General features: G+C 42.1%; 1 protein-coding gene across 5 annotated transcripts in view; it reads right to left on the bottom strand.

Annotated features, from left to right (window-relative positions):
- GRID1 (glutamate ionotropic receptor delta type subunit 1) overlaps nt 1-15,802 on the bottom strand; it is a 785,853-nt gene that overhangs the window by 404,280 nt on the left and 365,771 nt on the right. For all 5 annotated transcript variants that reach the window (XM_087872276.1, XM_087872272.1, XM_087872273.1 and 2 more), the window contains exon 3: nt 20-304. In XM_087872276.1, the coding sequence (XP_087728402.1) occupies nt 20-304 (285 nt within the window). The remainder of the gene's footprint in view (nt 1-19; nt 305-15,802) is intronic.

Genomic DNA, 15,802 nt, shown 5'->3' with positions numbered 1-15,802 from the left:
AATGAAACAAGGCACTTACCATAATCACTGTCATAGAAGACTATAAATTTTTGCCATCTCAGTTCGGTGACGAGCTTCAGCATCACGTCGTTGAGCCGAACAGGTGGCCGGGCTGCTAAGGTGTATTCCTCTTCCTCTGGGCTAGGATTTAGGTGGCATGCTGTCCGTGGAGAACCTCCTGTGTTGCGTTGGACAAAGAGGTGAGGGATGTGCATGGCATCTGTCAAAGACTGCAAGGCATTGGCGGAGGCACAACCAGTAGAAGTCACTAAGGCTAAAATCCCCAGGGTCATCAGGTCACAGGCTGGAAGAGAAGAAGGAAAGGAAGCAGATCGTCAGTGAGGTGAAAAATGTAGAAATTGGGAAGTCAAATCACATCAAGTGACGAGGTGAAAAAGGTTTAGTGTGGTGGAATGTGGTCTGGATTCCCAAAGGAAGGGACTGCATTCCCAATGACCAAGAGACAGCAAAGTTTAGATAGTTTGGTTGGGAGGAAGAGAGGTAAGATGGCTCCTCCCTAGAAGTTCTCAGAGTGTATCTTTAAAGATGCAAGTAGTTACTTAATTTGGCAAGATTTATGTCTGTAAGTGAGGAACTATAAAGGAAACTACTTAGAAGTTACTCTGTGAGTCTTTCTTGGACTTTGGAGTTTGACATCTAAAAAGGGTATGTGGTGATGCTTAGAGCTGAAACAAGTTATGCATATAGAGGAGAACCTCTAGCTAAGATTCTGTGCAGTTCAGAGAACCCCCTAAACCCCACTCCTGGCTGGCCCCACCCACACAGCCCCTACCAAGTGTCCCCACGTGGCCCATTTTGGATGCAGGTAAGTGCAGGACATGCAGGGAACCTTGGGGAGGACGAAAAATGGGCCTACCAGAAGTTCGGGAAGGTTGGAAATGAGCCCATTTCTGGCCTCCAAGGGACCTCCAGAGCCTGGGGAGGCCATTTTCGCCTTTCCAGAAGCTCAAGGAAAGCTTCCGGAACCTGGGGAGAGCAAAAACATGCCTACCGTGGCCACACCTGCCCAGCAACCGGGCAGAAAACCCCTTGCTAAAATTTTTGAAGCCCACCCCTGATGTAGCCTCTTGTTCAAAAATGCAATCTATGGTGTTTCATATTGAGTAATGAGAGTTTTAAATTACTTAACTCCTAGTTTCTAGCCTGGTGCCTTAACCATTAATCCTATTTTACTATTGGTAAACTATCCAGTGCCAGTTGGAGTCTAGCAGTGTCCAAATTGAATTAAACTTACAACTTACTATTAAATAATACTAAAAGGACAACGTTTTAATAATTTGAGGCCATGATGCATCTCATCACATTTAAGCCTAAAACGTTATAAAGTCTACCATGAAGTCCATCAGCTTAGAGTTGTGAACAGCTTGACAAACCCCCACAGGATATGAATAAACCATCATTTAAAGCCAGAAAGATTGAAAGCAATTAATCGTGCTAGCTGGAATTTACTGGTCTTAAATATATTTTGGGGCAAATATGTTTTATCCAGTGGTGAAATCCAATTTTTTTTTACTACCGGTTCTGTGGGCGTGGCTTGGTGGGCATGGTGTGTCTTAGTGGGCGTGGCTTGGTGAGCGTGGCAGGGGAAGGATACTGCAAAATTTATTTATTTATTTATTTGTTGGTTCGATTTATATGTCGCCCTTCTCCGGAGACTCAGGGCGGCTTACAATGTGTTAAGCAATAGCCTTCATTCTTTTGTATATACCTGCTTAGTAGGGCTTTCGCCCCCCCCCCCCGCCAAAGCAGTGTTCTTTTTTATACAAAGTCATCTTATTGCCCCCACAATCCGGGTCCTCATTTTACCTACCTCGAAAGGATGGAAGGCTGAGTCAACCTTGAGCCTGGTGAGATTAGAACTTGCAGTAATTGCAGGCAGCTGTTGTTACTTAACAGCACTTTAGTCTGCTGTGGCACCAAGGCTCTTGGTTTCCCCATTCCCTCCCCACTCCAGGGGAAGGATACTGCAAAATCTCCATTCCCACCCCACTCCTGGGGAAGAATACTGCAAAATACCCATTCCCTCCTCACTCCAGGGGAAGGATTCTGCAAAATCTCCATTCCCACCCCACTCCAGGGGAAGGATACTGCAAAATCCCCATTCCCACCCCACTCCAGGGGAAGGAAAATGCAAAATCTCCATTCCCACCCCACTCTGGGGCCAGCCAAAGGTGGTATATGCCAGTTCTCCAAACTACTCAAAATTTCCGCTACCAGTTCTCTGAACTACTCAAAATTTCTGCTACCAGTTCTCCAGAACCCGTCAAAACCTGCTGGATTTCACCCCTGGTTTTATCTCATAAAACAGCTAGATTCTTACTTTGTCAGAAGCAATATTGAGCTGGAAGATATCTGAAGCATGGAGAGTTAGAATCCAAAATTTTCTGGAGCTGCTAAATGCCAACCAAGATTATGACCAACCCTTTGATTTTTCCCTTTGTTCAGAAGAATAATTCTACAAAAAATATTACAATTCCAACCAAAGTTTTCAAATTCATACATTTTCCCCATTTTTCTTCAGAGGGGGTTAGATTGTGCAGCCAAAAAAAAAAAGCTTTTTCCAGCCTCATAGACCACTTTCGAAAAAAGTAAAGGGAGCTATTCCTTCTCTAAAATATCAAAGCAGTTACTATATTTAATACTGGGTGGCATGGAAGAATAATTCTTAGAGAATGTACATTGAAAGGACTTCTAGGAAACCTGACATTATAAATTAACATCACAAGACTTTGTGAAGTATTATTTGTTATTGTTAATGAATCATTAATGTTTTAAGATGTTAGTGAATAAAATATTTGGAGGCCAATTAATAATGCAGTTCAGGATATTTAAAGACATTGTGTTGTCTTTCAGCAGCTGGAGGGAACATAAACATTAATCGCTTCACATTTTAGATTTTAGATTTAGTTTGTTGTATGCCTCCCAGAATCACTAACTTGTGAGATTGCGGGGGGGGGGGGGTTATATAAATTAGATAGCATAAATATATAAAGTTAGCAAAAGTTTTTCACTGCATCTCATTGAAGCCTAACCAGAGATAATCAGAGACCCGGAGAATGATTTTAGTCAAATTTACATTTAACCAAGCTAAATAACACTACATCGATGTTTGAAGTATAAAAAATGCTCAGAAAAAAATTGGGTCCACCCAGAAGCAGAAACCAAAGACATGATTTTTCTTTTATTTAGTACATTTGTGCAAGGAAGGAAGAAAAGCCCTTGAAAAACAGGAGCCTGAGTGGCGCAGCAGACTAATGCTACTGTTAAAGGCAGCATTTAACATCCAGCTGCCTGCAATTACTGCGAGTTCAAATCTCACCAGGCTCAAGGTTGACTCAGCCTTCCATCCTTTCTAAGGTGGGTAAATTGAGGACCCAGTTTGTGGGGGCAATAAGCTGACTTTGTGTAAAATATACAAAAGTATGAAGGCTTTTGCTTAACGCATTGTAAGCCGCCCTGAGTCTCCGGAGAAGGGCGGCATATAAATCAAAATTTTAAAAAAAAGCCCTTTTCATATCTTCATCAACTACATTATTTAAATTTACTGAATTTTTAAAAATATATATAGAGAGATGTTCTTCTCTGTTTCATCCCAAGAAGATACCTCGAGTCTACAACATGATTAAAATAATTTAACAACCGGTTCTCTGCCCTAATGACCAGCTGAGTGGGCGTGGCCATGGTGGGCGTGGCCATGGTGTGTGATAGGCAGCACTCGGCCTCCTGCATCCCCCTGGGAGCAAAAACATACCGGGGGGGGTGCCAGCTCCCCGTGCCCTGTTTTGGGTCTAGTAGGCCTCCCTGAAGCCTCCTGGGAGCAAAAACGGGGCATGTGGGGACTCCTGGAAGGGGTGCGGAGGAGAGGGGCCAGCCAACAATTTAACAACCGGTTTTCCCGAACCGGCTGAATCCCACCACTGGATGTACTCCTTGGTGGGAAAAGGTTAAAATATTATGTAGCTAATAAATTTAATCTCATAAGGAATGGACAAAAAGATAAGGGAGAAAAAAAAATAACTAGGATCAGAATTGTAAATTCAAGAATGAAGAGGCAGGGATTGAGGTTAAGGCAGAAATGCAGAGAAATCTGGGGGGAAATCAAGTGATTTTTAAGGGGAGCAAATCCACAGCAAGATCCATTGATTTGCTCTTATATATTTTCCAAGAGGGGTTATTTCCAGATCAATTGTACTCACTTTTTCCTCTATCAGCTATTTTACTTGGCTTTCCAGAAACTTACACCACTCCTAAATCTCATTTTTAACCCTTTATAAAGTCACAAATTGGAAGGGACTTTCTTCAGCTTTAAGTTCAAATTGCCTACTTGTCAAATGCCAGATTTATTTCTGCTGTCAGCCTGTTGTAACTCAGGAGAAACATGATCTGTTAAAAGAACTATTTCTGTTACCTAGCTGATCCCTGAGCCAAATGCCACATATGTGAGGGAATATTAACCTGACAATATACCCTTAAAATCCTTATGTTACTTGATACAAGAGGGAAACTGTGGTTGCTAAAATGAAAATATAAAAAGGTTTATCTCTCTGTTCTATTTTAATACCATTGATGAATAAAAAAATCTGATTGGGCAAAATAGCCATCTACATTCATTCTCAAAGCGTTTTAGCAAAAGCAGCAAATTTGCTGGGAAACTGAAGGAAAATAATTCATTGCCTTCAAACATGTAAACCTATAAGCCTTTGTTTTACCAAATATGAATTGCACATGTCACAGCTATTTGCGAATGTATGCAAATGTTTAGGCATCTCTCAGCCTCCCCCTACCCCACCCCCAGATAGACCAGAATAATTAAGATAGAAAAACTAGAACTCTCCTTTATTAAGATGGACTACTGTATATTAACAGTGTCTTGTAAGCTTTGATGGGCTTTATTTTTTCTCCTTCTATCCTCGTGGATGTATTTGCCTGAGACACTTCCAAATATTATCTTCTTCCCAGAACTTAAAGAAGTATCATGTGAAGTGTTAGTACCACTTTATAATGCCTTGGTAAGACTACCCTTGGAATACTGTTTTGGTCACCACAATATAAAGAACTTGTTGAGATCCTAGAGTGTAGAGAAGAGCAACAATGATTAAGGGCCTGAAGACTAAAAAAAAAGGAAGAATGGTTGCAGGAATTGCATATGTGTAGTCTAGTTTTCCAAGTTCAATGTATGGCTGTGAAAGTTGGACCATAAGAAAAGCTGAGCGCCAAAGAATGGAGGCCTTTGAATTCTGGTGCTGGAGAAGACTCCTGCGAGTCCCTCGGACTGCAAGGTGATCCAACCGGTCAGTCCTAGAGGAGATCAACCCTGACTGCTCTTTAGAAGGCCAGATCCTGAAGAGGAAACTCAAATACTTTGGCCACCTAATGAGAAGGAAGGACTCACTGGAGAAGAGCCTAATGCTGGGAACAATTGAGGGAAAAAGAAGAAGGGGACGGCAGAGAATGAGGTGGCTGGATGGAGTCACTGAAGCAGTAAGTGTGAGGTTAAATGGACTCCAGAGGATGGCAGAGGACAGGAAGGCCTGGAGGAACGTTGTCCATGGTGTCTCAATGGGTCGGACATGAATTCGCAACTAACAACAACAACACTGATAGCGCACAAGCCTCAGATGATAGTGGTAGGCAACATTGCCTCGGGTGAAAAGAGGCATCAAATCAGTCACTACTGATTTGACATTAAGTGTAAAGAATAGAGTTGACCAGGTGAGAACCAAAAGTCCTGGAACAAACAGGTACTAATAGAAGAAAATATTTGTAGCTCAGGGTTGAACTGTGGGATGCTTAGTGCTTTCTAAGCTTGGTAGTTTTCTTGCAGATGTTTCACTACCCAACTCGGTAACATCATCAGTGCTGTGAGGGCAAAAGAAGAAGGGGACGGCAGAGAAGGAGGTGGCTGGATGGAGTCACTGAAGCAGTAGGCGTGAGCTTAAATGGACTCTGGGGGATGGTAGAGGACAGGAAGGCCTGGAGGAACATTGTCCATGGGGTCGGACACGACTTTGCAACTAACAACAAGTCTAGTGGATAGAAGAACTAGGGGTGAACATGATAACAGTATTCCCATAGTTGAAGGTCAACCTGCTCTCTAAAGCATCAGAAGGCAAAATAAGAAGCAATGGATGAAAGTTAATCAAGGAGAGAAGCAACCTAGAACTAAGGAGGAATTTCCTTACAGTAAGAGCAATTAATGCTCGCCTTCTGAAGTTGTGGGTGCTCCATCACTGGTGATTTTTAAGAGCAGATTAGACAACCACTTGTCTGAAATAGGTTCTCCTGCTTGAACAGGGGGTTGTATTAGAAGATTTGAATGGATTACTTATTACTTTATCTTTTCTATTCACCTAGCTCTCAGGAAAGGCTCTACTGCTGGGAAAGACAGAAGGAAAGAAAAGAAGAGGGCAACCAGCGAAGTTGTAGTGGCAATTGGTGAACCTTTGAGGGGTCTGAAAGAACAGATTAGGGATAGATTACATGGATCAAATTTATCTATGCAGCTACTGTATTAGGAGTAACTTGGTGGCACATAATCAGTCACTTACTACCCTGTTTCCCTGAAAATAAGACATCTCTTGATAATAAGCCCAATTGGGCTTTTGAGTGCATGCTCTAAAATAAGCCCTCCCCGAAAATAAGCCCTCCCCGAAAATATTTAAATGCATGTGAAGCCGATCCCCACCATTTCCTCTGATTAGGATTAGGGAAACAGAGATGGAAATCAGGTAATACAGCAAGAGGAACCCCGTCTTGCTCTACGTGCCCCAAAATAATAAGACTTCCCTGAAAATAAGGCTAAACGCTTATTTCAGGGTTGAAAAACTATAAGACAGGGTCTTATTTTCAGGGAAACACAGTATTTATTTGCAATTGTCTTAGTAAATGCCTGTTTGTCCAAAATAACATCTTCCAAACATTTCTGTATCTCGCTTAAAGGTTTTGTATTCTTGCTTTTGGATTTTTTCCTCTATGCTTTGCAGACTTTTTCTAGCTCAGAAATATTCTTAGGTGTTCTTGCATGCCATGGACGCAGAATTTCTTCACTGATCTCAGTCATCAAATCTGTTTCTTTCCTGTAAATACGTCACTTCATATTTACACCTATGTTCCAGGCAAATTGGCTGAAGACCTCTAGAAGATATAAGTCTTCTAGACCTTATCGTCCTGAATCAGGAATTTTTTTCCTGTGTCTTTGTGAATAGAGGTTTAGATTCCAAAAAGGTTATGAAGAAGATAAATCACTAGAATGCATGCCTTCTGGTTTATGTTGGTTAAAATAGTTTATCCATAATTCAGGACATGAGTATTTAAGACTGCAATCCATCATACATTCATTTTCTAGGTAATGAATATATTAAGGTTGAGTAAATATGCATAGGATTATATTTCATGTCTCTTTTTCTAAACATATTTACATGAAATTAAATCCCACGAAAACCAAATGCAGAAGATTATTAGATCAGGTTGCAGGTTTCTTTGGAACCATTGAAAGAACATTGTGCTAATGTGTGCAGGGTTTGGGCTAAATTGCTAATTAAAAACAAAACTTTAGTAAATTTATTTCAACAAACTAAAGTCACTTCTGAAAATCTTAAATAATATTCATGTATAATATGATTTGGCCGTTGGAAATTTCCCAGCGGGAATTAAATTTGTTGGATTTGGATGGGCATGCTGTATTCATGGGGTAACAATGATTAGCAGAAATGCCTCTGAGAAAGTATACCAAATGCGGTTAATTCAGAACTCAGAGATTAAAAAGGCCCCACAAAAAAGCTGGAGAAATAATAAAAATGGGAAGGTAGATTTGAGAGCAACAAGAATACAGTTTCACTTCAATGGCATCTGAATGGAAGGGAACTTCCATGGAGTTCTAAAACCAAGTAACACTGTATATCAGAGATATGAGGGATACCTGAAACCTGTTACTTATTCTCAGTATCAGTGGTGAAATCTGAACTGGCTTGCTACCGGTTCGCTGGCCGTGCATGTGCACTGCATGCCAAGTGCATGCTTTGTGCGCATGCACAGTGCACACCAAATGCACACTGCATGCGCATGTGCAGTGCACACCAAACATGTGTTGCACGCACACGCATGTGCAGTATACAGCAAAAGGAAGCTTGGAAGATAAATAGAACAGCGAGGGGGAGGATCAGCTGTGCTGCGTGATTTAGCTTAGCTAGAAAGCACAGCTGATCGTCAGAAATACCAGTTCGGAGGAACCGCTATCTTTTTTTTTTTTTTTACTACCGGTTTGCCTGAACCTGAGCGAACCGGTAGCATTTCACCCCTGCTTAGTATTTGTGAGTTTGTGCATAATATACAAACATGTGTATTATGTGTATTACGTGAAGAACATCAGAAACAGCAAGATGCTGTTTCCTAACACAAGCCCTTTATTAGGACTCTGTGACTGATTGAGCTGAAGCTCTGCCGAGGCCTACACAGCTGAACAAGACCAAGGAAGTCAAAGCTACACAGATTTCAGCTACAAAGATTCATCTTTAATGCTCACCTGGGATAAATACAGACCATTGGAAACTGCAAGAGAAATTTCCCCAGCCTCTTCTTGAGATTTCCTTTAGTAAGAGTCCCTCTGAATACCCTAAGACAGGGATGGCGAACCTTTTCGGCACCCAAACTGGAACGTGCGTGCGCCGGAGCCCCGGAAACTCAAAGACCAGGTGGCTGGTGCACATGCACACTGGCCACCTGGTCTTCTGGTTTCCGGTGCATGCATGCGCACCAGCCAGCTGGTCTTCTTGCATGCCGGAGTGCCAGAAACCCAAAGACTGAGTGGCCAGTGCGTGAACTGACCAGCTGGTCTTTGGGTTTCCGGGGCTCTGGCACACGCAAAGAGCAGTTGGCCAGCAGGCATGCATGCACCGGAAACAAGAAGGGCAGCTGGTGACAGCATGTGTGCCCACAGAGAGGACTCTGTGTGCCACCTCTGCCACACATGCCTTAGGTTCACCATCAAGGCCTAAGATGTGTCTTCCCAGATTTCCTCCTACTTAGGCTGAGTTGCTATTTACAAGATATGACATCCAACTGATAGGCCCATTGCTATCTCCTCCGTTCCTTCCCAGCCTCCCCATAACTCACAATCAGGAATGGCCACCAACATTCCCTAACTCCCTTCTTCCCCTGTGCACAACAACCTCTTAACCACAGCTGTCTTTTCGAATACGGATGGGATGTCCCATCTCTACAGGGTTACTCTTCCTTCAGATTTCATTCCAGTCTGTCTCACAGCGATACAGTAGGTACACATGCTGCTGCTTGGTAGCATCTAAGAAAACATCTATGATTGGATCATGAGTATTGTATCTGTCAGGGTGCTGAGGGTGCTGCCCAAGGAGACTGAGGTCAAAAATATATCCAACGTTCAGGAAAGAGCTAGCAGGAAAGAGTTAAATTCTCCAATAAACTACATCGTTTTTATTGAATGTTCAATAAGGAAGAAGACCAGCTACTGAAGAATCTATCAATCCACTCACATTTAAATTCTGTGTCTCTACTGCCCTTACATGAAACAGATCTCCCCACTTTTTGATATGGATAGAACATGGACTGCGCATAGCAACTCTCTTCCCTGGTGACAAATTCTTTGCTTTCAGCCTTTCAGTCCTCACACCAGGGAGGAAATAATCCCGGGAATGCCTTTTCTCAGACAAGTCTTAGATATCAAAGAAATGCTTTGTTCCAGGGGTGAAATCCAGCAGGTTCTGACAGGTTCTGGAGAACCGGCAGTGGAAATTTTGAGCAGTTTGGAGAACCGGCAAATACCACCTCTGGCTGGCCCCAGAGTGGGGTGGGAATGGAGATTTTGCAATATCCTTCCCCCAGGAATGGGGGTGGGAATGGAGATTTTGCAGTACCCTTCCCCTGCCATGCCCACCAAGCCACGCCCACAGAACTGGCAGTAAAAAAAATTGGACTTCACCACTGCTTTGTTCTGAATGTAAAATCTATACTGCAACATCCTTTCCAGATGTTGCAGAAAGGTCACTCTTAATTCCTGTGACTCCGGAATAAAACTATGATGGGATCTAACTGAAAGCCACTTGTGTGTTTCTGATAGGGCCTGAAAAATTGTAGAACATTTGTACACCTAGGCTATGCTACACAATGTCTACCCACGTTATCCAGCAACTGGCCTCCTGACGCTTCAAAAACGACTGCCAACTGAAGAAAATCAAAATTCTCCTCATCACTCAGCATAGATTAGTGCTTCTTGAAAAGGTGGGCAGGGATTATTTTTATGTAAACAACAATATAAATTCCTTCCAAATTGTAATTGAGATTCCTATGTAGGGTGAAGAAAGAGAATTACTGTAATTTTAGCCGTACTTCAAATCCAAAGGCCTATCATTTCATGCCCGTGTTTTCAAGGGTGAAGAATAGGCCATGGCACTTGCTACTGCCAATGGCAGGATTTTTGCATGGCCTCTCATCTCTCCAAACATAAAGCCTTTCAACTTTTTCAGCCCACGGATTCAATTGCCTAGCTTCATCGCTTGTTGTTTGGCTTGAATGAATTTCCCGCTTCTGTTCTGCTACTCTGAGCAACCATTGGCAGACATGAACGGACATAGCAAAGCCCAAGAAAAGAAAGCTTTCTCTTTTCAAGAGAGCCAAATTCCACTGTGACCCAGTGTAGAGATTTTTGGAAATGTACACTTCAATGATGCAACCTCTAGATAAAGTTTCCCAAATCTTGGGGACCTTTTCAAGGGGTGGAGTTCATCACATGGAACTTCCTAATTCTCCTGGCCATGACTGAAGACTCTGGAGTTGAATCTGCATGTTTATACAGTCTCCAGGTTGTGGGAGATGATTTAAACGCTGCCCAATTTCATATCCCCCAACCTATCTAAAAGATTCATCTAAGAGATTCATAGTGTCAAGTTTCGAGGTCGTCTCAAATAAATTGCATTTCAAACAAAGTATTTGAAAGAAAACTCCTATTTATTAAGCACGACATTCTGGATCCGACTCCATTGAAGCCAACACTGACTTCCAGACCAAAACCCTCCCTTTCCGTTCCCCACTCCCCTGCACTCATTGGCCATCTTCCAAGTCATTCTACCCCTAATCTACTGCTCCCACTCAAAGGAATTTCCCCCCTCCCATCCCATCTCCTAGGGGATATTATCTCCAGGGAAAATAAGTAGGTGAAAAATCAAACATCCCTTTCCAGACGCCTCCGCTTCTTCTTATGTCAGCACTAGAGTAAATGCAGCTTGAAGTGCTGACACATAGAAGACGTTCTTCCCTGCCAAGATGCATTTAGATATATGCATCTTGGAATATGTCTTGATCCGTGATGGGTTTCACTTACCTTTGCTACCGGTTCGCTCACATGCACACCACTTCTGCGCATGCACAGAGTGTATTTGATGACATCCAGGCGGGTGGGCAGAACCTCCCACCGCCGCTGCTACCAGTTTTCCCGAACCGGGGCGAACTGGTAGCAACCCACCACTGGTCATAATCTCTCCAAAATTAGGAATGGCTTTACTCACAAACACATAGACCTGCCTTCTCCAAGCTAAGCCCTCCAGTTATTTGGATCTGCAGATTCAAACATAGTTCCATCTTCATCTGAGACATTTCTTCACCAGCCAAAAACTCATGCCTGGTATCGGGGAAAGTTAACAGCAGGATCACATTTCAACAAGCTACCTTAGTATTTTCTACAGATTCTAGATCCATATAGGTACACATGCACAATCCTTAAGTATTTTTATAAACTGGGGGAGGGTGAAATATTTCATTTTTTATATATATATTTCAAGGAAGTTTCTCTTGAATGGGAACCTCAGCATTTGCTATTGAATGTTGCTTCAGGTGAAAAGTTAAAGAGTTTAACCCCCTGTTAAAGTTTAAGTTTAAGTTTAAGTTTAACCCCCTGTTTAAAAACCAAGAAGTGAGTGAGTTAAGCAGAATTTCCTAGGTAAAGGAGCTCCAAAGTGACCAGCATATGGTGTTCCTCTAACAAACCACCATATGGACAAAGAAAATATTCCAAATTTATTATTTAAAAAGACAAAAAGACAGTTGAGTTTCCCTGGGGAGCCAAGGATATCTCTGGCCCAACCCACAATGATCATATGGCCAAGTCCTATAATGTAGAGTGACTTGAGGGACAGTTACTTCCTGTCAAATGCTACAGGACGAATTTTATCTCATTTCCTTGCTTCTTCAAATTCCTGATTAAATCTGAATGCATGCTAAAATTCATTTTAGCACTTGTCAAAAAACATTAGCATGGCCTGCACTATTTACCTGCACTTGACACTTATTTGCCACAGAAAAAAATGGTACGCTCTACGCCATCTGTCAGCCCTTCCCATGTGACATTTCCAAACTGAGCAGTACTTGCAAGAGAACTTTGCAGCCACACAATCCTTACAAACAATTGAAAAGCAATTTTGGAAATTTGGCTCGGAGCTCCACTTCATTTCACACCTTCTTACCTCAGTGACATTCATCCTTTATGCTCGAGCATAGATGGTCAGGCTTTCAAATGCAGAGCTCTAAAATACTCTGTTGCAGCTCTTGAAACGTTTAATCTTGTACAGGCAATTATAGTTTCAGACTTACATATAGGGGTGGGGGAAACATGTGTTGGATATTGGCCCAACATCATGCTTAGATATGAAGTACTCATACTGAGCATCCCATATGGTTTCATAAATCCTACCTTTTCAGTGTGCCTTTTTTTATTTCCCACTGAGATAAAACTTAGCATCATTATTGTTAACATTACTCACAAATCCTTGGCCATTCTCCCAATTTACCACAATATGTCCCATATCTCTGATACCTGGCATGGATGCTAGATATCCTATTTTACTTCATTAGGCTTAAATGACATATTCCACCTTTTCCCCAAGACACTCTTAATTGTCTCTATTTTTATTTTAAATAATGACTTGTTAAGCGGCTTCTTAAAATGGTGGAATGGTGGAATTCAGCTGCTCAAAATTCTGGTCTTTCTACGTATATAGTAATATGTCACCAATATGGCACCCAGGAGATCTAACACAGGGATTAGTACCAACATAGTGCCTGAACATGGTGTTTTACTGCCAGAGGCCACATATGATATACTGTATGTATCATCTTCATGCATTGAAAAAAATGGTCTGTCAGGACCTGCCTTTCCTCCTTTCCCAAGAAAGTATAGACTCTTGAAACGTGGTATTTCAAAAGGAACCTTTTATTGAGAAGAAGTGATAGCAGAACAGGCGAAGCGGACCGGGGGTAAAATCTACTTACCTTCCCAACTGGTTGGGAAGTGCATGTGCCCTGCACACGGACCCTCTGCACATGTGCAAACCCTTCTTCGCATGTGCAGAGGGTAAAAATCTGGTTACTTCCTGGTTAAAACCAGGAAGTAATAACGACCGGGCAGGTGGGTGGAGCCTTGTGCTGCCATCGCTACCGGTTCAGCTAAACCGGTCTGAACCAGGAGCATTTCACCCCGAAGCAGATTCTAAATCCCCTCCCAAACTACACAGTTAGAAACAAGGCTTTAGAATCCCTCCCTCCCGTCCGAATGTGGATTTAGCCAATCCACAGGTGTGAAGATGTTTATTGTAACGGATGTCTTGAGAAACAGATAAGGAGCAGTTACCAGGCTCTTTTTTCGCTTTCAGCAAATTGAAACAATCCACATGGCCCTCCCTCCTTATTACATTCCAAAGGTGAGAATACTGCAGGGCGCTTAGACGCCAGGAAAAAGGTTACAAAAATACAGCTTATCCCTATGCTCCCGCCTCCCTCCATTTGAATGACAGTATCACGTTAGGGATCTGACATGGCCAGAATCCCACAATACTGCTATCTGTTGCAGAATTTGGGCCAGAAAGAGATATTTGAGATGAGATGTGAACTCTCACTAAAATTTAATGATCTTGTAGGATTTGGACCATTGTTTTTTATAACCAGCTTTGTTTACGTTGAAAAAAGCACTTCCTTTTTCAGCCTATCCATTGACTAGCTTTGTTGAGAGGAGAGCATGAAGGCGACAGATGGCTAGAGAGACAGACAGGCGAATTACAAGGAACATCATTACCCGAACTGCACTACCAAAGCAAACATGTTGACTTGCCATCTTCAAACCAAAAGCTTGGTCATGAGCCTCTCATGAACTACATTCCTACATTTTTCTTCGGAGAAATTGTAAAAATACAAGAGTTTGTCCAGAGCCCAGGCCTCGAAATTCAAACTGTTTGTCATGCCGTGTCCGCTTCCATCCAGAAATAAGCACCGCTTCGCAATTAAGGCTGTAGCTTTGCTACTGCTTTTGAAAAAAAAAAAAAAAAGCCAGAAAGACGCTAATTTTGCAGCAAAGCCAAGGGAAAGTCAAAATGTCAAACACGTCTTGCAAAATTAAAAGGTAATGGAAAGAAAAACCTAAATGGCTGTTTCACTGGGTTTTAAGCAATAAAATGAATAAGTCTCCTTAATCAACTAAGGAAAGGAAACAAGATTTGGTGAAATAGCATGGAAGCTTTCATTTCATTTACTGCAGTTGATTAATAAATGGCTTTTGTCCTCTGGCACTCAGAAGGCAATTCTTGACTGTTCTCACATGCCAAAGGAGAGAGCTGCCATTGACATCTTGCATTCAATGCAGTGGCGCCATCAAGCGGTCAAGGAATGCATTGGACTGATGCAGAATCTCAAAAAAGAGCTGCATCAAATCCAGACTAGTGATTCGAGAAGCAATATTGTCCATGGTGCTATGAAATTCCTTTATTAAACAGAAAGTAAACCCCAATATGCAAAGATCACTGTTTCCCAAAACAGCCAGAGAAACAAAAACATCCAAAGCTTCCTTCTTTGCTTACCAACAAGTGGAATGTATAACACCCAGTGCACTACAGGGGCCTCTTCCATAATTGTCTTCTACGAGGCCATTTCTTCTACCTGGTTCTTCTTGTTTTCTCCACCAATTACACAGGTTAATTACACGGTTGTTACAAGACAGGATTTGAGTCTATGCACTATTTTCAACCTAACGTACGATAGATACAGTACATCTTCATGTCCTCCAAATTTCAGACCATAAAAACAAAAATAAATGAGAAAGAGAGATTGTATGGGTTGGAGGTGAGGAATGATTCCAAATTCCACTTGTCTCACCCCGAACAGTCAATGGTAAAAGATGCTGGCAGTTGTAACTTAGCACTGTGGAAGGCCACAGAGCTTTGAGGCCTTTGAGAATTTAAAGGAAGCATAACTAAGAGGGAATGTGATTTCAAGATCAAGCCTGTAGCCCATCAATAAAGCCCAAGTCCATGTTTTTTGCAGCTGAATGATTAATGAGACAAAGTAGGCTATCAAACTCCTAAAATGATTAAGTCTAAAGAAGAGAAGGTCAGAGGGGAACATGGCAACAGTAACATGAAAACAAGAGAAGGGTTTATCTTTCAAGTCTAGTCTAGTGAAAAGAACAACAGAGGTGACATGATAGAAGTTTCCAATTTTTGAGGGTCTTCCACAAAGAAGAGGGAGGGTCAACCTATTTTCCTAACCACCTGAAGGTAGGACAAGAAGCAATGGGTGGAAACTAATCAAGGAGAGAAGCAACCTAGAACTAAGGAGAAGTTTTCTGACAGTGAGAAAAATTAATCTGTGGAGTGACTTGCCTCCAGAAGTTGTGGGGTTCCATCGCTGGAGGTTTTTAAGAAGAGATTGGACAGCCATTGGTAGAGGGTCTCCCGCTGGCGTAGGAGGTTGACTAGAAAGCCGCCAAGGT

The sequence above is a fragment of the Pantherophis guttatus genome, chromosome 6 (assembly GCF_059756535.1).
Source record: "Pantherophis guttatus breed Tessera chromosome 6, ASM5975653v1, whole genome shotgun sequence".
Classification (NCBI taxonomy): Eukaryota; Metazoa; Chordata; class Lepidosauria; order Squamata; family Colubridae; genus Pantherophis; species Pantherophis guttatus.
The sequence above is the reverse complement of the archived record's forward strand: the minus strand, read 5'-3'. Positions and strand labels throughout refer to the sequence as shown.